Here is a 24138-nt window from a genome sequence, read left to right on the forward strand (position 1 = left end):
GCATACCCTGCACAAAATGCTTTTGTCCTAAAAAAAATCAACAAAATAAGACATCTGCAACTAATAGACTAAGCCATTTTTAAGGTTGAAAAAAATTAATGTAGTAGAAAAAGGAAAATGTGGAAGTTTTAACACTTAAGATTCTCTTCCTATCTCAGTCAAACATCCCTAAGAAGCTTCATCCTAAGATGAAATGTAGTCATTCAAGATTAGCTTCTTCTGTGGAAATTTGGTTGTCAAGAGTGAAATCAGACCTGTGATTGAAAGGTAACTTTGAACTCAACTCAGGAGAAGCTGCAGACGCACCCTAGATAAGGTATATTATTATTCTAACTTTGCCTCTTTGCAGTGTGCTATCTTGTTTTGTTCAAATTCTTTGTAAGTGTCATGGGATGCTTTTAATTTTGAAGGCCACTTAAATGCATTTACATTTTTAAACTCATCGTAACTAAAGGGTTATTGTTCATTTCCAGTCTGTTAGATCTAGATTCTACATGTCCCACATGTGCCATACTTAGAACATTTTGTTCTTGTTTCCTCCTCTCATCACAAAACAGATGAGAATCACATGTTATTGCTTCAGAATATTAAAAGTAAATGCAGAGAGGGGTTCATTCAAACCTTCCATGAGAGATCTGGGAATGCTATTATGAAACATCTTGAGTGTTAATATTTTTTTCTTTTTATTTGCTTTGTTTCTTTGAGCATAGCTGCAGAAAGAGTAAAATAAAATAACCTTGGGCTTTGTAGGAAATGCACTGCAATCCAAAAGTAATTTGTAATGCAGTTCTAACAAGGGCCCTGTGAATAGAGGACCTCAGCATGTTTCAGGAACAGGAGAAAGAAAATCCCCCCTACCACAAAAAGGTCAATACTTACTGAGTCCTTATTAGCAGGCTACTGCATGTAGGGACAGGTGTGTCCCTCTCCAACATGAGAAGAGTTATGTTAATTCTACCAGAACAAAAGGGAGCTTTATTATTAACCAGCTACGCCAGAATTTCTTTTAATGGTCACAACTATATCAAACCAAATTAAAAATAAAAATAAAAATAGCTGGTCCTTATTCTTCTTTGTATAGAGGCCCACTGTCCTGCTTGGACAATGTAAGGAACCATTTTACCACATGTATGTGGTCAATAGAGTGAAGCACAAGAGTGACCATCCACTTGTCCTTGTACAGAGGACCACAAGGTTCCTGTCCCGTGGGCATCTCACCTGGAGCTGTCTGTACAGGCAGCGTAATTGCAGTCAGCACCTTTTGCCTAAGTGGCAGTATCTCTTCTTTATTCAGAAAAACGCTCGTTTCCTATGCACATTTGGCATCGTAAGCATATCCTGTTTTCCTCCTGCCACAGCTTGTATTGAGGCTCGATACAACCAACATACATTTGTATTGAAAGCGAGCTATAAAAATGCCTGTATCTACCCTACAGTCACCCCTTCTCCAAAGATATTTTCTTCTGTAACTAGTAGCCCAGTAATAACACGATAGAAATATAATAAACAAACATAACAGTTTAAGCCACTTTTATCATCCAACTCCTGGTGTATGATTACATCCACTTCAACCTTGCTCAGGCTTTTAAATCTTTTTTCCCCTTTATAAGTGTTTCTTTCTTCCTTCATCCCACACTGCCACACCAGCTGCAAAGAGCTGGTGTAGGAAAATATTATCCCATGGAAACTCAAGCCTTCCGCAGCATATTTAGCAACTAATTAGCTTAAAATTCAGAGCATGAAGAAAATGTTTCTAGGATAACACATGATCTTTCTTTTTCTTCTTTCTTTCATGACATTTTCCTTCTCTATGGAAGTTGATACTCCACACCATACGTTTTGGTACTTTATCAGAATTACTTCCCAGCAAGCTAGGTGATGGCAGAAATAGTAATAAATGACTGTGTGTCAACAAGAGGGTTATTGGGCAAAAAGAAAAAGAATCTGTTGCCTTCAAGCGCGCACTGTATGATAATTTATTAAAGTGTCAGGAGCAAACCTTTAAGGTAAGAATGAGCTGACTCAGAATTCTCTGATTATTGAAAATGAATCCTTAATAGAAGTAAATGGACAAGAACAAAATTTCCTTGCTGTGTTTGCCATTCAAAATTAATTGGAAAGTGGCTGATTTGAGAATATTATATCCTCTAGTGAACTGAAAATGCTGTATTTTTTTTCCTCTGAAACCAAGAGTGGAGAATTAAATTAACTCTGAGGTTTGTTTGCTCAGGGTAGGCCACCAAAATGGATTAATTAATCATCATTTACGAATACTCTGTAACACACAGCAGTCAGCTCTTCATAAAACTGCAAGAATAGCAACATGACAGCAGAAGAGTTATAAAAACAAATGATAAATTTCCTGCATCTGCAATCTATATCAACTTGTCTGGCATTTCTCTCTTTGCTGTTTGAAAGAAAGTATCCTGGTGAAAACACTTACTCAGTGTTTATAAGAGGCCTCAGTTTAAATGGGATGATTTATAGTTGCTTCACAACCATGTGCTACGCAGAATCCTGGGCAGTAATTTTCTTTGCTCAGAGATTTTTGCTTTCCTCTACCTGGAGACTATGATGTGCCTCATCAATGATAATAGAGTAATTCCTTCATTGAAAACACAATTTGGAGAAAATTTTACTTAAACATCTACTAAAAGAACTGTCAGAGAAACAGTCATATTTATAGACATTTAATCAAACTAGTGATCACTTTGGCTGTTATTTGCCATTAGCAGATACACAAGCATATTCCTCCCAAAGTTCATCTGGCTCAGAGGATTATGTTTTAACTCACTGGTTGGAAAGGTAAACAGAGAAAAACATCTGAAAATAAAGTTTAAAAAAAGAAAAAAAAAAAAAAAGTACTGTCACTAGGTCAAGTTACTGAACTTACTGAAGTCCTGCTGTATCTAATAGGGCTAATTGCATCTTTGCCACTGTATTGAATTGTGATCTGGGAAATAGCGAGCTTCCTTCCTCATGTGCTACAACTGCCATGTGCTAAACATACAGGTAATGCATTATGCACCTGCGGTGCCCATGCACATGCCTTTTATTTTTTTTTCTCTGAAGGCAGTCCATCTGCCAACCTTAAAAATATCCACAGTTACTCAAGAAGTATTTTCATTCTGCCTAGAAACATCCACCCCTAGAAACCATCGGAGTAGTCAGGGGACATCTCCAGGGCACAGGATGACAAAATTTAACCCCAGGTCATTGCAGATGAGATAAATTTGAAGGAGCATGCCCAGATGACACAGTGCATATGTGGAGAGATCAGAGTCAAGCACGTGCATTGGCCTGTGCACACCGCTTGGCTCAAATGCAATCTTCATAAATATTTATTACCACTGTTACTAGTTATTTGGCAGCCTGGCCACTGCTGGCTCCCCTCGCTGAATGGCATCCAGTTATTTACACAGATTCCTGAGTGGCAGAGTCTCCTCTTCTTATCCAGGAATCATAACCACACGGGTGTTACATGGGTAGAGCAAACACGCTCAATTATATATCATATCCTTTGGGATCTACATAACTGAGGTTTCACATTGCTTAAAACCTAAGTGTTGCATTTATATTTCCTCAAAGTAATGAAAGAGACATTTATTTCCATTAAAATAAAAAGTCAAACAGGAATAAATTTTCCGACTATTTTCCACTCACACAAGTAAGAGGCCCCCAGGATATTTTGGAAATTCTAGAAAAATAATTAGTTTTGTTGCTAAGATATTAGATCTGCACTAAAATGTGATCCCTCTTGGATTGTAATATCCACAAGCTACTGAAACATGTCATTATTTAATTAGGTATCAGACATTTAAGAACAACCATATGCAAATAGAGGGCAAAGCTGACCCTTTTCTAGAAATAATTCTAAACAGTGGGAAATAAGCCAAGGTTAGAAGAAAAAGCCTAATGGCTGGTCCCTGGGCTAGGTGATGCTCGTGGCTTCAGTCTGAGCACTGCAGTATCAGTTGTATATATGGGTCACACTATACACAAGTGTTCAAAGTTGATCCAAGTATATGCATCCATATCAAACTCACCACTTAATGTGGGTTTTAATCTCTCTCAATAGAACTCGCTTGGGTGTCCCTTGTACTCTATAGCTCTGTCTCCATGTTCCAGAGCAGAATTTATGACATAAGGCTACATGCAGTCCTTTCACCTGGGCAATGCAAGTTAGGAAACAAAAGCACGGACTTCAGGTACACAAGGAGACCATAGTCCAGGATGAGAGACTGCCCATCCTACTACCTCCCTGTTCCACAGGGTTAGGTAGGGCTGGCCCCACCATCTGCCTAACCAGCTCTTTGCTGAGGCTTCTGAAGGCTAATCAAGGTACTATCAGTTGAGTGCAATCAGTTTGATCAGCTGAAACAGTCAACCCTCACATGTGGGGCTTTCCTCCATCCACAGCCCATGTCAGCCTACTCTGCTCCACGAAAAACAGTATTGACCCATGGCCTCTTCCCCCTTCCTTTATAAAATAACTAATTACAGTTATTCTGCATTTTTAACCATGTTGTGGTAAATACAAGACTTGTAAGAGCACTATGTAGATATTGTGGAGAACCTTGGACTAGCCCAGTGTGGTCATTCACCTGCTGAATCAAACCAAACCTTCTGTTGTGACAGCGGTAACATCAGGACAGTATACGTAGCATCAATAACAGTAAGGAAGAGCTATTATTACTCCAGTGCAGTAATAGGGAGAACTTCACAAGCTGCTGTAGATAAAGCCAGTCAGAGCAGAATACAGCTTGGTACCCTAAACTGATGCCTAAGAATATTCAAATTAATTGGCACAAAATAATTGAAGCTATACTGATTTTGATCTGCAGAGGATTATAGCTAAGAAGGTTGACAACCTCAACCAGCATTATGCAGTTGCTTGATAGAAGTTAACTAACAGCACACACTGTACACAGTCAAGGAAATGCGTTACTGAGAGCTACCTCCTTATACAAACTCTTTGATCATCATTGAAATCTGAAGACTCAAACAATGTGAGACTTCTCAGAGCTGCTTCTTTATTGACACTTTCATTTTCTTTCAGAAAGTTTGTGTACAGATCTGACTTGAGACAATAGTACACAAATCCTTTTTCATCTGGTCTGTTTTTGTAATTTGAAGTTGTGTTTATTCTTGAGCCTAAACTGAATATATATATATATTTTTTTCTGAGAGGGAAAGTTTAAGTGTTTTCAATGAGAACACAAATACCAACAAAACAAATCCCTATAATTATATAGGGGCTTTCACATAAAAATGTAATTTTTTTAAATAACAGGATTGGATTGCTCTAGATTATGCAAAGACGTCACAGGGCCCACAGGTGCAACTTATAGCATGGTGTTTTGGTGTTTGTGCAGAATCCATTGAGCTTTGCCCACAATTAGATGTACTGTTGATCACTTATACAAGTGTGCTGAATGAACAGACATAAAAAAAACATTTAAGTTTTCCACCCTAATGCAGATTTACACTGATAGCATAAAGTTAAAAGCAGCTTTTTTTTTTTTTTTTTTCTCCAGGCTGTGACTGTACAGCCTTAAAAGTAGTAAAAAGATAAAAATAAAAAATAAAAATAATAATAATAAAAAAGATCTAATTAATGGAGTGGAACCACCTAGTTTTCTTCATCTAGGACCAGAGGCATCAGGCATATCAAAGATGTATACAACATGGGAAACTGTTGCTGTATGAAATGTGGTCACGATTATCCTTTAATAAGTGAGACTTGGATAGATATTAGAAAAAAATAAGAAAGAATAATAGCAACTTTATTCACACAGGGAAGGGAACAACACACAGTTTTCTGTCAATAATAAAGAATTTATGTATAATCATAACCTCTAAATAATTGAAAAGTAGAAAGCTTTCCCAGGTAAAAGACAATTTTGCTTTTTGAGTAAGGAACGTTAGAGTAAGAGACACTACAGCATTGGTATCGTTCTCTCAAAGCCGTGTAACAACACTGATCAACAATGGCTTCCCCTCCCAGCACTGGGAGCACTTTGGGTGTAATACAACCACTGTAAAGTATATACGCATAGGAAGTAATGCCATTTAACATTTTTGTTTCCCCTTCAAAGTCAAAAATGTTTATTTCCAAACATTGCTTTTGCTGCTTTCTTTAGAGATATATTTGGAAAATATTTGATTATCCTGTCAAAAATGCTAGAATATAAAAAGATGTGCAGAGTGGGAAGAGTAAAAGTAAAAAAGGCGATTTTCAGGCATATAGATGACTTTACTTAGTAGCAGGAGGGTCATGAATATGAATAGTGCTGAATTCTAGAGAAACAATTTGTCATTATTAAAATTAGTGCTTTGTCAACACTAAAATCTCAGCTCTAGCTTCCTTTTTGTGCTATTGCACAAACAGCTGCATTAAGGGCCCAAGCATTCTGGGATTCATTATCAGTGAATGGGGCTCGGGCTCATAAGGTACAAGAAAAGTCTGCAATTCATAATAGGAGGCTGTCAGGATGTGAAATACATTGAACACTTGAAATTGAAAGAGGTATTTCTGTGGTCAGCCTAGCATAGAGCTACTTGGTATTAGTAAATGGACACTTGACAGTTTTGCATTTCTCAGCCATGACATGCCATTTACACATTCAGAAATACAACATGCTGCCATCTAGATCCAATTATGAGAGTTTGCTCTTGGAGCAACTGTATAGCATTTTCCAAGAGCAATGAAAAAAGAATAGCAAAAATCTTTTCTTTTTTTTTTTTTCTGGGAAATATTCATGCAAGAGGAACAGAAGAGCAGTAAATATGCTACCAACTTTCTACAATAATGGGATGCTTGCACCATACATTTCCCAACATGTGCAATGTTGAACTATAACCCTCGTTTATTTTACATGAATTCACTCCTTCCTTCTCACTAAATTTCATTTAAGAGGTGCAGAAGCAAGAGAAAAGGCTGTTAAACTAAGAGCAAAACAAGTTCCTCTTAGAGGAGGGAAAATATATGTGTGAGACCAGCTTCTGCGCCTGGGCTTGCTAGCAAAGGGGTAGTGCAGGGGGGTGACGTGGAGGAAGGGACTAAGATTGCTTCTGCCTTTTTTTTTTTTTTTTTTTCAGATGGCTGAGATAGGATGAGGTAGAGCACATTATTTATAAATAACTTTTGTCATCGACTTTCCCTGCAAACAGGAGATTGATGGCTAGGCACAGTTTCAAATATCAATGTGAAGGTATCAGCCAGTATTTGATTCCCACTACGCTATACCAGGGAGGTTGGTGGACGCTGGAGCAACTAACAGCCCTTTTCCCAGGAATTTGTTCTAGTACACGGGCATGTTATTTGCAAGCAGAAACCAGAAGCTTTGTGATAATTTCATAATTTTTAATTAGCTAAGATAGCAATGACATTGTCAGCTATGGAACACAAGGCTTCTGGGATACACACAGGAAGCAACCTTACTTAATATCAGTTCCTGTACAAATAACATAGCTGCACATTTCAGTCATGCTGGAGGGATTTACATTAGCTGAGGGTGGGATTTACCCTCAGTCTCCTAAAGATACAGCTTTGAAGTGAAGCACCAGACATTCCTGCACTCAGAGTTGCATGCGAACAAAATCCCGTAGTAAACAAATGCAAGCACACAGAGGATGGAGCTCCAAAAGCAATAGGGCCCTGTTTTAGGAAGTCAGTTCACTTTGATATTCAGTATGTTTGTGTTCCTGATGTCACATGCACAAAGGAATTGAAGCCCCTGAAAATGTAGCTAATGGGATTTTCACAGCTACCTGGCTGCTGGTAGCATGATGTGGATCACCCAGCCAGGCTAAAAATCCCACTAGAGTTCAGCTTGTTTTTTGCCAACTTCTCTTTAAAACTATGTCTATGCTGCAGGTTCTACAGTGGTCTACAGTTCTCTGGGATGATCCTCCCAAAAAGACAAATACAAATTGCTGGTTTAGAGTAGACTAGCATCCTAGTGCCCTCTAGAGACAGGCAGGCAACCTTTGCCCAAAAACCTGCTGGCAGGAAAGTAGGACAAAGATGTGAGCTCTGCGGTAGTTTCCCAATTGAGATAGTGACTTTTTTTCTGGCATTGCAATAACACAGAGTCACAACCAAGGAGCTTGGAGACAAGTCTGAACACAAGCTGAGGTGGCAGAATTGTGTAGTCAAAGCTGTATAGTTACCAGTATACCTGAGGTCATATCTACTGTTGTAGAAACATTAATTCCCATGTCCAGGTACTATAGTGTGAACAGACCTTCCTCTGATGTTTTAGGAGATGGCGCTTAGCTACACAGTGCTTAGCAAAAGCCCATTGTTAATGGAGAGTTAAAAGGTACGATTTCTAGATCTAATCATCATTATACCCTGCGGTATAAATTGGAAGATTTTACCCAGCAATTCAAATACATAACACAATATTACTGTGAGCATGCATATTGGTAAGACTTCATTAGCTTTACAAAATGTTTCTATTGGGTTCTTTGACAACTGTTCTCATTCTCATTCTGCATATTACTAAACAAAGCAACTGTTAAAATTAACAAAAAATCAGTCTATGCATGTTAATCAGGTATGTTATAACATAGTTGTGACTCCTTTTAGTTAAGACTGTGCTGAGTTTTGCACTTACTGAAGGAAATAAACATCCATAGTATTCTTGAATAGGTACATGGCGCTGTGCTTTTGGAGAAAGAGAGTTAACTGAGCAGAGAATGCAGTTTCTGGGTACTTTAAGTACATAAAGCAAAGGTTGATATTCCAATAATTTTGGAAACAAGCCTTTTACCCTACTAGCAAATCCAGATATTATTTTACATTTACACAGATACATAAGGAAGAGCCAGATTTTTTACAGGTAGCAGGAGCCCCCATCCCACTCTGTTTGCTTATCCTCATTTCTTTAACATACGATGCCAGCACCTCCCATTAGCCAAATATCAAGGGGCCCCAGGTTTATCCACTACGCATTTCTAGACCTGGCCCTGCCAGAGTGCCCTGGTGCAGCAGGAGAAGGCCGAAGGGAAGCCTACTGCAGGGAAGGATGCTGGGCATCACCCACCAGTGGCTGGTGAGCCACTATGGAAAGCCTTGCCTGCCAAATCCAGCTGTGCATGAAGCCCCCAGCCCCCTTTCACTCCCCTCTCACTAGCCCCAGAAGTTTGCACCCCACATTAATTACCCTCTGCTTAGGGGGTGTTGTCTTTTTAATTAGCCTGGCAAGCTCTCAAAGGGAAGAAAAATGGGTCATCATCTGACCGCGCTTTGAAAAACAGCAGGAGCTGCCTGCTCCCTGCCGGAGCAGCCATCCCAGCCCTGCTGCTTGGGGAGATGCTGACGGCTTCTCTGCTCCGGAGGAGCTGTTTGCATACTCAGCTGTCTTGGGTCACAACAGTTCAGGTTTGTTAATAACATGCTAACCAAATATTATGACTTACAAGCAGAGAAGCAGGTAAATATACAGATGTAAGATGTAGCTTCTGTTGGATCCTGTCAGATGGAGATGTAAAAAATCCTTTCCCCTCTGTCCATCCAACCTAATGGAGAAAAAAAATATATGATTTACCTACCAGAATGTGGCGTATTAACTGCACAACTGGTCTGAGAAATTTAGGACCGCTGTTGTCCTCTCACATTTCTTGTAGAGGAGATAAAAGTTACAGACAATTGTGCACCTACTTGAAATGTTAATAGAGTAGGCAAAAGAAACAAGGAGAAAAAAAAGCCTGTTACAACAGTGAAATTGGAATTTCCAGCTGGTGGGCTACATCCCTCCGTTCATTCCCATTTAATATAGGTATAAATAAGATGCTCCCAGGAGTGCTGAATGGCTCACCCCACACAGGGTACCAGCCCTGCTGCAGTATCCAATGGCCACTGGTGCAACACATGCTGTGCCAGCTTCAGCCGCTCTGGTGGGGCCACCTGGTCCTGCACTGATCTGAACAGTTGCAGTGCTGAGCAACAAAAACCAGGATTAAAGATTGAAGATTTTGCATAAACCCATTTACATAAAAATGGCAGTTCATGCCAATGACTTCAGCCCTTAAAGATCTGTTGCTCTTTGGGGAGAGGACTTCATGTTAATTTATCTCCCTAAATGAGGAACAGGCTTAAGAAGAGAAATCCCATTGACTTTACAATGCTGACTCCAGGTATTTGTCACTAGATGGGTAAAATCCCTTTATACAGAGAAGTCCACCCATTCAAATTGAACCTAACAGCAAGTCTGTTCTTCAGAAGAGACAGTGTTTGTCTTTCTGTCCAGCAGATATGGAGGTGAATCAAAGGTTTCTCCTTTTCCTTTCCTAATCTTTCATTAGCATACTGAGTAATTCTCTGCAAATGACACCATCCCTTCATGCCTTAGTTTTGTCACCACCAAAATGTAAGTCTCCAAATTCCCCTTTTCTATACAAGAATTTGAAAGCCATAGCTTTCAGCTAAAAAGCTGTAGATGTTTCTTATCTGCATACAATAAAATGGGGGATTAAAAAAAATAAAATGAATGTTTCTGTAACAAAGTGCCTGACTAAAGAGGAGGCAAAGTGATTTTGCGAAAAAAAAAAATATGTATTATGGAGTATGAGAGAGAAGCAGCAAGTGAGATCAGGATCAGAGGGTGAATGGCAGAAAGAAAAAAGCAAAAAGTTTCCTGCCTACACCTTCAGCACTCTCTCCTCTTTAGGCCTCAAAATATTACTGATCAGTTACAGAGGGAGAGTGGAATTGCCAAAGATAATGAGATACTGCATTCATACAAACTGCAGCATTGTTTGAACACTGCTCTCCTACAAAGTGCCTGTGTTCTAGCTCCTTGATAAGGCAACATAACCAGCAAAGTGACTCACAACCAACCCTGTTTCACATATCCCTTTGACTATAGACTGTATACTAATAGTAAGGGATTGTATTCAGCACCTCTCTGCACATTTATTAACACACATTGCTTATACTAGTTTAACCCTAAGAGTAATGCAGTGCAGCCAGGGCCCTTTCTGTAGCCTCAGGAATCTGAAGCCATTGATTGCCTTTGCACTGCACTGCTGCACAAGCAGCGTCCTGCCTCTCTCCTAAAAGCATTACCCCGCCTTGATGAAGTGCTGGCTGCTGGTTATTGTCAGGCTGTGTTGTATCTTGCTTTTTGTCATGGGAAGTATAGAAACATGGTCTTCTCTCTTTTATTTCCCAATTTGGCTTGCAGCACTAGAGGAAGGGACATTCATTGGTTTCCTCACTCCTGCCCATGAGGCTGATTCCCTTCTGCGTTGATCAAAACAGCACAGCAAAGTAGTGCAGCCGTGTTGTGCATCATAGTTGCAGCCCCAAGGCATGCAGCAACATTATGCTTGCTCAGCACGTTTCTAGGCTATATATTGACGCATTAGCAGGAAAACAGACTTGTGTCCATCCATGCTCTAAACATGAACAGTTAAAACCCATCAAATCTTTTCTCTCAAAAGATTTGGAGGCAGATGGCAAAGAATTAGACATAGTTTTATCAGTGTATAAAACGTCACATTTGCTTTCTTCTCTTTAAACAAGATCAAAGGAGCAAAAGAAGTTGAGAGCTAAGATCCTTTGACTCTATAAAGAGCAATCAACTAGGTCTTTTGGACTGGAGAGAAGCCTAATGAAACTCTTGAAATAAACTGATATCTATCCCCAATAAGTACATTTTTACATAAAAAATGTTGCCCAAATTCAAGTGTAAATAAGCAAAAAGAACAAGTAGATTTATGTGCCTATGTTATTTGCTGCAATAATATTACATTGCTACAATAATATTGTCATTGACAGGTGCTTTGGTACTTAACAAAAAATGGAAAACACTTAGAGACAAGATGATTTTCTCTATCAACATTTCCTACAAGTGTTTTCCTTCTCATCATTTCTAAATAGTTTGTAGGAAGCACTTAACACATTTTTAGGAGCTGGACTCTAAATCTGAAAGGGTTTGCATGCATTCTTGGAGGAGAGACACATTCAAAAAAGGCCAGTAGACTGGAAACCCAAAGAAAAGAAGAAAACTGCCTTGTTTATAAGTTTATTGGGTATGTCATATGGACATGCATAAAGTCTAAAACAACTTTAATGTTCAGTTTTGTTAAACTTTTTCACTCATAAAATGCATAGGCACTGAAATCCACCAAGTAAGGCAGATTAAAAAAATCTTGTACAGTTGCCAATCTTTGCTCAAAGGAGGCTCGGAACAGAATAAAAGTGAAGAATAAATTACCTTGTGTGGAATAAAATAGGCACAGTGCAAACATGCCGCAGATGGGCCATAAGGGACAATTTCTCCTAAGCGCCATCCATCTTCACCTTATAGAAGGTACTAAAAGCCTCATAAATAATCTAACAAACTAATGGATGTGTTTTTAAACATTGTGGGCTGACGCTTAAAGAAGCACCAGGGTGGCAGAACAAGATGGTGAAAGTGGAAAGCTTGGGGCTTTTTGTTGTGTGGTTATTCTGAAAAGCAGAACAGCATGGTGCACTATTGACACAGTATTTTTGTCCACAACACTCAAGCCCACAGCTGCAAAGCAGCCACATACTGAAGGGTGAGCTTAACCTTCAGGTGGTACCAGTGGTTTGTTTCAGAAAGCTCTTAGCGGTCAGGAGGACCATCCACATGGATTACTGGTAACAGCCCTCCTGAGAGGCACCTGGGCACTTGGCAGCCATTTTAAGCAGGGCAAAGCAGGGCAACCCTAGTTTTGAGGCCTACCACCTCCCAGCAGTTCAGCTGCTGGAGTGCCTAGCTGCCACCCCGCTGAGACACACAGTTCAAGAAAAAAAAAAACAGCCTAAAAACCCTTGACCCTGCCTAGGCCATGAGGTCATGTACAAGACACTACTCAAACTACTCCCAGCTTCACTCCAGATAGAGACAAAAAGTTCACTGACCTGAGCACATACTGAGCCTGGTGACAACCAAAACCCCCTACTACCACCCTGGAAGGTGGCTGGAACCTTTGCTCCTACACTTTATAAGCTCACACGTGCTACCAACAGCCCTCAGCTGTGCTGTCAGTTCCCATTCCTGATCATGCAAGAGGAGACTCACCTGGCCATAAATATCCTATAGTGAGACAGGAGTCCTCACTGCTGATGACTAACCTCTTCATATTCAGGTGCTTCAGACAGACCCAACACAATCATTGAATACACAAAGCCAGTACCAAAAGTGAACACTGAATTCACAAGGCTTTATTTCACTTTTCCCAAAATTCCTGCATTGAGGTACAATGGCAAAATCCTATCTTTCTCACCACTGTATTCTGGAGTTTGCTGTAACTGTCATTATAAATCTAGTTTTTCACTTCACATTAAAGACTCCTTGAAGCATGGTGTTGTTATGAAGCTCACTGCCTGACATGCCTTTTTTTTTAATTGCTGTAGTCACATTAGTTAGTACTTACTTTCTGTGGTCTTCTGGATATTATTGATTGTCAGCTTCAGAGCTATTGCTGGAAATACATGTATATGTATATATACATATATATATATACACTTTAGTTATCACTATGATGTGATATCTCCATAACAGTATAACTAAATTCCACTTTCACTATGCATCCTATCTGAGGCCAATGCACTGAGCAAAACAGACAAATAACAACGCCCTGTTTTACAGCATCTGCAGAAGCTAAATAATGACAACCTACAGGTAAAACAGACCTTTGTAGTGCTGAAACTGCGTTTGATCACCTGGTCTGAAGAAAATACTGGGAAATATATTCTGCACATTATTCTTACAAATTCTTCTCTTTATCCCTTGGAAAGAAATGATGAGATCTACAAAGCAGCAGATACAAAGTTCCCCATGTAAAGGAGAACCATAATAAGACTGATAAAAAGACAAAAGTTATATTGCCTTTGAGGATAAATCAATGACACTGATATTCAGCTGAGATATCATCCTCCACAAAGGCTTGAAAGTTTATATTTCAGATTTTTTTTTATCTTCCATTTTAAACAAACTGGTCAACCCTGAATTTGGAGGAGACAGCATACTAGTCAGATTTTTGTGTTAATCCTGTAAACAGCAGCTCTATTAATCCTTGCCTGCCCATCTGAGGAGCAAGGCTGGTGCTCTGGGAAGCAGCAACACAGTGCTGCCCTCCCTCCCCACCCCCCCATCTGAGCATATGGTATAAACCCACTACCCATAGCGCAGGGATAAGGAAGCAAACAGGGCCATGCAAGAAACTATTTCTGTGTGGTTTGTCAAAATAAATCAAACCAGAAGAATGAAGAATCTCCTAATGCATCTCCTGAATGCCAGTCCATGGAGAGCCCATGAGTGAGTATCATCCCCTGAGATGAGAAGGGGGAATTTAAAGGCATGTTGCACATATGGCAAAGTCTAGGCTTGAAGCTGGCAGATGGATTAGCAAGTAGGACCAGCTCAACCTTCTCCTATTCTCTTATTGTTTTTGGGTGGGGGAAATAGGGATTGCCCAAGATCCGGAGAGCTCCATGATTGCCATTCCAGGAAGATGCTGCCGTCCCCTGATGTCCTGTGACTGAAAGGTTTCTATTCTCTCCCAGATCAGCATCTTCATGACCCATTTGTCTAATTATGGGAACGACCGCCTGGGGCTATACACCTTTGCGAACTTGGCTAGCTTTGTGAAGAGCTCGACAAACCTGAAACTGCAGACACTGCCCCCCCTCCAGCTAGCACACAAGTACTTTGAGCTCTTCCCTGAGCAGACGGACCCTCTTTGGCAGGTAACGTCACAGCCTCTTCCTACCTCCAATGGCACTGTTTGTTGGAATAAGGATCTTCTCCTGAAAAATAATAATAATAAAAAATAAAAAATAAAATAAAAAAAATTAAGAAGCTTGCTTCACATTAAAATGTGTTATTTCTTCCAGTATGCCTTTTTAGGTTATTTAAATTCTCTTGAAAGACCACTTCTTTCGACTAGAAATGGGTTAGCTTCCACTCGCCCCAAATCAGGCACATTTAAAAGCAACTAACTGCCATGCACTTGAGAGAAAGCTTTCCTCCCCTCCTCTCTTCTCGACTCCCCTCCCTCCTGTAGCTTTGCTGATGCATCACACTGTGTTAACTAATCATGGCACACTACCGGCAAGATGAACACAGGCAGCTCGTAGCAAGTGCTACCCCAGGGCAAACAACGCAGACCCCTTGCACCCATCGATGGGGAGTTACCAGTGTTGCACCACTGCAGCTGCAAGGATTTCACACCACCTGGAACCCCTCCACTAAAGCAGCAACGAGAAGGGATGGAGGAGCGGTCAGTGCTGCAGAATGGGATGCTATTTTAAGAAAGGAGAAGGGTTTCTGCACAGCCCACCAGTGGCTATTTTCTTTCTCTGCTGTAAATGCACGACAGTGCTGCTTGTAATCTCAGCACTGTAATTTCCTAATCACTGTTATACATGTCTGGCTCTTTTCTTATTCAGAATATGATGTGCCGCACTGTGCTTTTAGCTATGCAGGCTTGAATCCAGAGTGACACCATGGAGATCCATGCAGTTATTTCAGGCTTACACTGGTACAAAGGAGCACAAAATTTCCCTATTATTGTTGGCCCAGATGCAAAAGAAGTATAAATCGATAATATTCCCATTGAGTTTAGTGGAGCTGCAGCAATTCACATCATTTAATGATTTTCTCCATTATATTTTGCTAACTTTATTCACTAGCAAACTGTATCTTCTATTACCAACCAATACCATGTAAAAGCAGGATCCATACACTAACTGCTTTAAAGAACTGTCAGTCCTAACCTTTCCTGTGGGGTCTTTTGTTCACACATTTTTATTTTGCATTCACGGGTAGTAGAAAGATAAGGAGATCAGTAATATCCCACATTTCTATTTTGTCCTTCCTTTTGGGTTTTTATGTAAATTAAAATTGGCACTAAAAGTACTATGTATCTGAAACCATTTTGTCACTTTCGAAAGTAATGCCTTCAAGGTATTCAAACAGAGGTTTCCATTCTAACATCAAATGAAAACTTGATTAAATAAATGTGTTCATCTTTTTTTTTTTCTTTTTCTTTTTTTTGTTTTCACTAATGACTGAACTTAATCCTCAGTCATGCAAAATCATTATATATACATTCAATTTTAGTCAAAGGGACCACATGCCTGCATACCTACATGCCTATAGACTCCAAGTTGATGAAAATGTCTGGACTAACAGAGAGAAGGAAATGCAGTAGTCACTGGGGGTGTGGATTTTGACATGGATCCTTCCCTTCCAGTATTTGCAAAGCTGTTTAGCTTTACTGACTTCTCTGGGACCTGTGTAAGGATCAGTCCTGGAAGATCCTGAGGGGCTTGGTGTTTGTGTACCTGAATGCTCAAGTACCTGCCACAATGTGAGGGCTTCTATGGATTCCTACCAGTGACCTCAATATTTGGCAGGAATAAACTCTTATGGGGAAATATGGGATTTTACTATTTTGTGTAAGGCATTGGTGTTAGTGCATAAGTTATAGATCCTACAAAGTCTCACATGCTTACAAAACATTTAGGACATCCCTGGCATGATGTACACAGATGTCTTTTTTCACCTTCAGAATCCATGTGACGATAAACGACACAGGGATATTTGGTCCAGGGATAAAACGTGTGACCACCTACCCAAATTTCTTGTGATTGGACCCCAGAAAACAGGTAAGAAGTAATGAAAGCTGGGACCGTGCCGGCTTGGTGCTCCAATGCTTTCCAGGGCTGGCTTCTGCAGTTAGTGAGGTGCTGAAATCCCGGAAACCCCAAGGACGAGACAATCGGCAATTCTGGCAGCCCTGTCCCGGCGATGAGCAGCCTGTGCGTACACCTGCCTTGCACGCCAACTGCTGAAGGCCAGCCGTAGATGAGAATAACACACAGTATTGCACCATGTGGTTGGTGGCTTCAATCAGAGTACTTTTGCACTTTCAAAGCCAGCTGACACAAGCCCTGGGGAGCGAAAGCTGGAAAGACCATGGCGCTGGTACGTGACAGCTGTATACAGCTACTGTCACTTCTGGAGTCAGCCCACTGCAGGACAACACAGGAGAAAGCAATGCAAACTTCCACAATAAAGAAACATGCTGTCAGGGTGCCCTAAGTTAAGTTTGTTATTAAGTTATTTGACAAATTACGTCCCTACTGTTTGAGACCCTAATTGACAGTCAACACATTTACCACCTTTCAGGCCTCTGCGGGTCTCAGGGCATTATTTAAATTAAGCTACATATTCCCACTCCCAAGGTAGCTATTACTGTTGTTGACGTATTGCAGAAAGTGGATGTTGAGGCAGGGAAATAAATGACGAATCCAAGATTATACAGAAATTCTGTGACAGTGACAAAGAGACAGCAGGTCTTGATTCATAGTCCAATGATATCTTGCGTAGCATAAAATCATTGAAGAGCAATTTGAAAGACACATTCTCCTGAAATTTCATTTAACAAGATATAACATTTTCAGTTGTTTTTTAACAAACAAATAACAACAAAAAGTTATTGTAACTGGAATTTTAAAGCACACTTATTACATGCAGGTTTGTTGGCAGATAGATGATATAGACAAAATACACAATGTCACTTGAAAGACTTGAACGAGTTTTTATTCCTCAACAACCCCAGGAAACCCAGGAAAAATACACAGAGGACAGAAGTGTGGTTCTGGGAGCAACAGAAATATAATTCCACAATTAGTACTTTTGAAATATTTGTGCATGAAAATAATTTAAAAACAAACCAGCCCAAATTCGATCACTGGATAAATAAATAGGCAAGCATGCAAGCAGTGTCAGCACCAGCAGTATCATGCTTGCACCAGAGAGCAGAATTCAGAGTCTGGAAATGGGAAAAATTTAATGAGCACAGAAGAAATCTGCACATACTCCCCACTCCCTCCAAAAAACACCTTGTGCCTTCCATCAATAGGAAATTTTCTTATAAAAAGGTAATCTTTCTAATTTTCCTGTATATTTCAGTGTGAATTGATTTAGAAGTACTTTCTTAAATGAAAAAAAAAAAAAAAAAGTCAATGGTGTTTTTTTCTGTTTCTTAATGCTATTTCTTTGTGTTGTAGGAACAACAGCACTTTATTTATTTCTTCTGATGCATCCTTCCATTATCAGTAATCTCCCTAGTCCAAAAACTTTTGAAGAAGTTCAGTTCTTCAATGGAAACAACTATCACAAGGGTATTGACTGGTAAGAAGAAGTGTCCATTATTAATACACTTTAAAACACAATGAAACAATTACAGAAGCATGTATGACATCTATATAATTACTGGATGAATTTGTTATGCTTGGCATTATCGGAGAGAATGAGAAACTAATTTGTAATGATGGGACATTTAATCAAGTCCTTAATTTTGTTTAGATATTACAGTCACAAATTCTCTCTTTTTTTTTTTTTTTTTTTTTTAATCCACAAATGAATACAATAGCAAGCTCAGTTACAATGTCTGTCTTAATAATGAATAGCATCTCTGTCTTTTCATAGCTGTATCAATTTTGAAGGGGCTGAATTACACTCCTTTTCTTCAAACGGTGCTTTCAATGAAATAAGGTTCAGCTTCTCATGAGAAAAAAAGCCCTCCATAAAGAATTTCAGCTGATACTCCTATTACAATTTTTAAACATTGCTTTAACTATTTTTGCTTAAGAAAAATATTTTGTAAGGCTTTTGTTTCCCCAGGGAATGGCACTCCTCATCTTTGTATGAAAACTGAAATACAAGACAAACATCACACTATGTAGAAACAGATTAATCTCTTTCAAAGTGTCACGAAAAAGGAGGAGAAAGAAATGCTTCTCATTTATTTTTCATACTGCTTAAGGAAAGAGCTTGCAGATAGCTACCATGGAGTATATGGTGTACTATACAAGGAGGAGAAGGAGCGGGAGGAGCAGGGCTGGGAGAGCAGGGCTTGCCCCACCAGTGTGGCAGTGGCTGGGGCAGCAGGGAGCCTCATGAACCAGCCTTTCTTCCCCAAAAACACTGTGATTGTGCAAGCTTCCATCAAGGTACTTCTCTCTTCCATGGTGGCAATGGGGGTTCTCCTCTGCAGCCCTGCGCACACAACATAGAGGAAGAGGCTGGCTTTGCTGAGACCCCTTCTGCCACATTTCGCTGAGATTGGCCTGTAGGCTCAGAGGTTAGTAGGGCTGTGTGCACAGGGTGAGGTCCCACATACTTTACTTCCATAGAAAGTACACAAAAACAGCTAGCCACACCAAAACTGGAAGCTCACAGAGTGCTCAGCCAAACTAAAGGGACCAAAAAATGCCTCCAAAACAATTTTACTTTTTGCTTCATTTGAATTCTTCACACTTTTGATTGAACTTCCTTATTATATATTTTTATTTCCAATCAATTTTCAATGGAAAAGACCATTCAAAGACAAAATTAAAATCTTGCTTCCTGAAAATGTCTAAGAGAAAAGACTTGTCAGTTCCAAGATGAAATATTCCAACAATGATAAAATTAAATATTTGACATTTTGAAGCTTTGCCCATTTTTTTTTCTGCAGTTAAAACTGAACTCACTCCAAACTGGTGAGATCTCACTCTGACACTGAACTTATTAGCAAAAATCCCATCCATCAAAGGAAAAACCTAATTACCTGACTTCATGGAGGCTTTAGCTATTACCAGTACTGAGAGCCAAGTTCTCTTCCCCCTATTCCAGTTCTGGAGTGAGCTGAGAAATTTAATTTTGCTTGTTGTGAATTATGGCTGAAAATCCACCTTTTTACCTACAATGAAATGGGATGTGGACAGATCATTTATGACACTGCTTGTTCTAATTAGTTTCTTTGCCTCCCAGGTACATGGATTTCTTCCCCACTCCTTCCAACATCACCACTAACCTCCTCTTTGAGAAAAGTGCCAACTATTTCCATTCTGAGGAAGCGCCTAAACGAGCTGCTTCCCTCATCCCCAAGGCCAAGATCATCACCATCCTCATTGACCCATCCGATCGGGCGTACTCCTGGTACCAGGTACAGACCTTGCCTTCAAGAAACGGACAGTGAAATCAATAGCAGGGGATGACGGCCAGCATCAGTGGGAATTTGTGCCCTTGAGAAAGAATTGCAAAGTGTTTTCACTGTGTAGAAGTGGAAGGATGCTGAATGCCATCTTTTGCAGTTGGCACCTGTGACACCAGTGTCATAAATGATGAAACTTCTCAGCACAGAGCTGCCACTAGCTGTAAACAAACAGTTTAATCTCAATTACAGTTGACACTGCATGGAGGAAAAGCGATGCTCCTTACCCAGGGAGATGCACTGGGGAAAACGAGCATGGCCTAGCTAGAAAATCAGAGCTTTTTATGCTGAGAAGCTGGTACCTCATCCAGTCCTCCAGTTTCCAGGCTGAGCAACATGCAGTAGTGTACAAATGCATGCAATGCCTTCTAAAGTTTCCAAGGAGTTAAAATGAGCTGTGTCTGTGGAGTAGGGTTTTGTTATTGTTTTGTTTTTGTTTATGTTTTTCTCTCCTTGGAAACAAAAGAAAGTCTGACAGTTTTCCTAGGGAACTCTAGGAGGCTCTTTCATGCCTTCTGCTGAGTCCACACCTCTCCATAAGCAAGTCTGTATGCTGTTATTTAAAGAGTCATTTAAGCATGCAAAATATGGTGTAGTTATACAAATGACAGAAATACTAAAAGCCGTGTTAAAAAAGACACAAATGAATAATCTTACCATAAGCATAACGTACGCCGTTTCTGATATTGTTATCAAGAGTACTGCAAGAAATAAAACATGGCTTAGGGCTGCAGTTTGCTCCCTTTTAAAAATCTCATTTGCACCTTTACGAATGCCAAAGCGCGATGCAGAGCAATAAAACATTGTGTCTGCTTTGGCAGAGCTTGACTCCTCAGCTCTTCTCATGCCCGCGGCTCCAGCATGAGGCAGGCAGAGGTGCAGAGCGGGGCAGCCGCAGCCTTCATCCCTCGGCACTTAGCGAATTCTGGGCTAAGGGCAGGCTGGTGGTGGCCACTTGAGAGGAGAGTTACAGGGTGTATTGGAAAGAAGGCCGTTAGGAGACATGTTTTCCCTCTTCATGGGAGTTAGAAGTACCAGAGCAATTTGTTCCTCTTTTTCTCTTTGATCATGGCTTAATCTTCAGGGTCACTGTGACGTGTGTCTAAATATCTCCCATTAGCATCAGAGATCCCATGAGGACCCTGCTGCCTTGAAATTCAATTTTTATGAAGTCATCACGTCAGGCCACTGGGCACCCTCAGAGATAAGGACTCTCCAGAAGAGGTGCCTGACACCTGGATGGTATGCTGTCCACATCGAACGATGGCTAACTCACTACCCAGCTTCACAGGTAATTTCCAGCCTGTTATTTCAACAAGCTCATCAGCCCTCAGAGGGTCCCAAAATGAGTACGGCCTCGTCATTAGGGGTGACAGGATACTTCCCACTGGAACTCTTAGCCATTAGGAAGAGCAGATTTGTCAAGATCAGAGCATTTACCAGAAATGTGTTGATTTTTTTCTGTCTTCTGATGGATAAAATGCAACAGGAAGACTATGACCTGTGGCCCCATGGGCTTACTGGGGGGCTTGGGACCTTCCCTCCAGGATTTTCAAGGCTTCTGGGTCTATAGAAACAAGCAGATGCAGCATGAGATGATGTGGGAAGGTTTGACAAATTCATTTAGAAAATGCCAAGGCTTTTTCTAAAAAGAAATATAATTCCCTCTCCCACTCACTCCCTTTCACAGAAAATTTCACATTCTTTCTCTTGCCTCATCTTCTTTCAGATGTTTTATCAAATTGTGTTTTATAATGTTTTCCATGAAAATTTTGAGTAAAGACACAGGCCTAAACAAAAAGTTTCCAGATATAAACCTGAAACAAATGCTTTAGTACTACAAAACATATGCGGGGGCACTCTTTACCTGTGTATATGGCCCACTGCACAGATTATATGTCTGTCTATTGTAAGAAAAGTTGTCAAAGGGTTTTTAGTGAATAAGCATAATGCACAAGTATTCATAAAGCTTGCTTTATTTGGGACAAGATTTTGCTGTATATAGGTAGAACTGAGCATTGCTTATTTTTACAGGGCTGGAAAAAAAAAAAAAATGCAAGCTCTATCTTTTTGTAATCCTAATTTTTCCTTTTATACAGTCTCAGCTGTACTACAAAAAGGAGAAGCAGGTCAATCCCATTTCCAGTAACAAGGAGGAAGTCTCGGTCATTTACTTTCTCCTTTCATCTCTGGTCATCCTTCTCTTTCCTCAATGGGAAAGGAGTACTGCCCAAAGCAGCAGAGCTTGCAGCAAGGTTGTCCCCAGGAGTTAACAGGGCACATCTCCTCCACCTCCTCTCCAAATCTCACATTATTTCTCCAAGGAGAACAGGCTGTCCTGGAAAACTCAGAGCTGCAACGGGTGCCGAGCATCCCATGCCCATTAACTGCACTCCTTATCCACCCTCACCCTGGGCTGCTGCAACCTCTCATGAAGATTTCTCTCAGTCTGCTGCAGCAGTGAAGAGCAAATGCATTCCTCTTATTAAACATGCAGGGGCACATTGACATATTTCTTGTAAAACCGGTAACCACTCATGTTTCATAGTTGTAGTGATTAATTTTACAAGATACACAACAAAATGCACTCATTCTTAATAAGGTGCGCAGAGAGTGCACTCACGGTGCTTACTAATGGGCACTCAGTAATGTGCATTCACTCGGCCTGTGCACTCAAAAACTTAATAATTCATAATAAGCCTTCACGATAAATATAAAACACATCCTTCCAGAATAGTTATTAGCAATGCCGCCTGGTACTCCAGGAGACTTTTGATACATACTCTTAACATTTGCTTGTGGAGGTCAATGTACCTTTACATCACATCAATCTTTAATTAAAAAAAAAAAAAAAAAAAAAAGCAAGAAGAAAAAAAAGCCCTTTGCTAACAATTTTGCAAGTCTGTACAGTTGATAGGCTGGTGGTAATTCCGAATTAAATTGCCACAATATCACTTTTGAATGTTCAATTGTATATCTTCTGAGCATTTAATTCGAAGACATACATGAGCTTTTTATCATTTTCATATTCCATGCCAGATTTTCTGTGGACACACTGTAAATCTTTGCAATGTTTTTACATTCCTTCCTTATCTCTTTTACTCAGAATTCTCTAGGAATCAGGTTTGGCTTATGAGATTTAACTCTTTCATCTGAACAACAGCACACACAGAATTAGAGGGTGCCCACCTATACACATTGAACAGAATAAAGTACAAAAGCAAATCTAAAGAAAGTTCACCCATACGATTGTTATTAATGCTGTGCAAAATCATGTTAGTGTCACAAAAGGGAAATAATGTCATTATTTAGTTAACCATAGTCTTGTTTCTAAATGGCTGGCATATTTGTTCCCACAGTTGCTAATTATTGATGGACAGCAGCTAAGAAGTGACCCAGCTACTGTGATGGATGAAGTGCAGAAGTTTCTTGGAGTCTCTCCTCATTACAATTACTCTGAAGCTCTAACGTGAGTCTGTTCCTTTAACATCTGCCCTATGAAAACACAGTGTACATCCCCTCCTACCAAGATCAGTTGATCATTAATTACAAACAAAACAAAAGACACAAGAAAAACAATTTTGCAAAGCCTGGGTTTTGTTTACAGTTGTGTTTAATACACACCCAGTCTCCCCTTAACTTGCATGCATGTAATACACTACAGAACTTAATTGCACGACTGCATGCGTTTCAATATGCAAATTCTACATCACACAACATACAGAGCAAATGACTGCTCATTATTTTGTATTAGACACAGAATAAGGCCCATGTTCATGTAAAAAACATATCTGCTGAGAGTTCAGCCGGAGATGCCCAAGACATGGGCACTTTGTTCCGCTCTCCTAGCTGCACTGGTTAAAATGTGGGTTCAGTCGACATGAATTGTGCATGTAAGAGCTCGGCATGCATTTGCAAATCTCACTGCTGACCCTTAGGACATTCTCCAGAAGCAGAAGACCACCTAGTGCCAGCTGTGGAAAGATTAGTTTTAACATTTTAATCACAACTATAGAGATGCCTAACGACAGAGATTGAGAGAGAAGTATTCAGTATGATAAGATTCATTTCCTTGCAAGGTTTCTCTGTTTGTTTGCTTTTAAG

At 40.0% G+C, this 24138-nt stretch overlaps 1 protein-coding gene across 2 annotated transcripts in view; it reads left to right on the forward strand.

The window, feature by feature from the left end:
- NDST4 (N-deacetylase and N-sulfotransferase 4) overlaps window positions 1-24138 on the forward strand; it is a 106007-nt gene that overhangs the window by 72134 nt on the left and 9735 nt on the right. For both annotated transcript variants that reach the window (XM_035325601.1, XM_035325602.1), the window contains exons 7-12: window positions 14552-14734; window positions 16561-16657; window positions 18065-18188; window positions 19812-19986; window positions 21155-21325; window positions 23394-23503. In XM_035325601.1, the coding sequence (XP_035181492.1) occupies window positions 14552-14734; window positions 16561-16657; window positions 18065-18188; window positions 19812-19986; window positions 21155-21325; window positions 23394-23503 (860 nt within the window). The remainder of the gene's footprint in view (window positions 1-14551; window positions 14735-16560; window positions 16658-18064; window positions 18189-19811; window positions 19987-21154; window positions 21326-23393; window positions 23504-24138) is intronic.

This window comes from Oxyura jamaicensis, chromosome 4, assembly GCF_011077185.1.
Source record: "Oxyura jamaicensis isolate SHBP4307 breed ruddy duck chromosome 4, BPBGC_Ojam_1.0, whole genome shotgun sequence".
Taxonomy (NCBI): Eukaryota; Metazoa; Chordata; class Aves; order Anseriformes; family Anatidae; genus Oxyura; species Oxyura jamaicensis.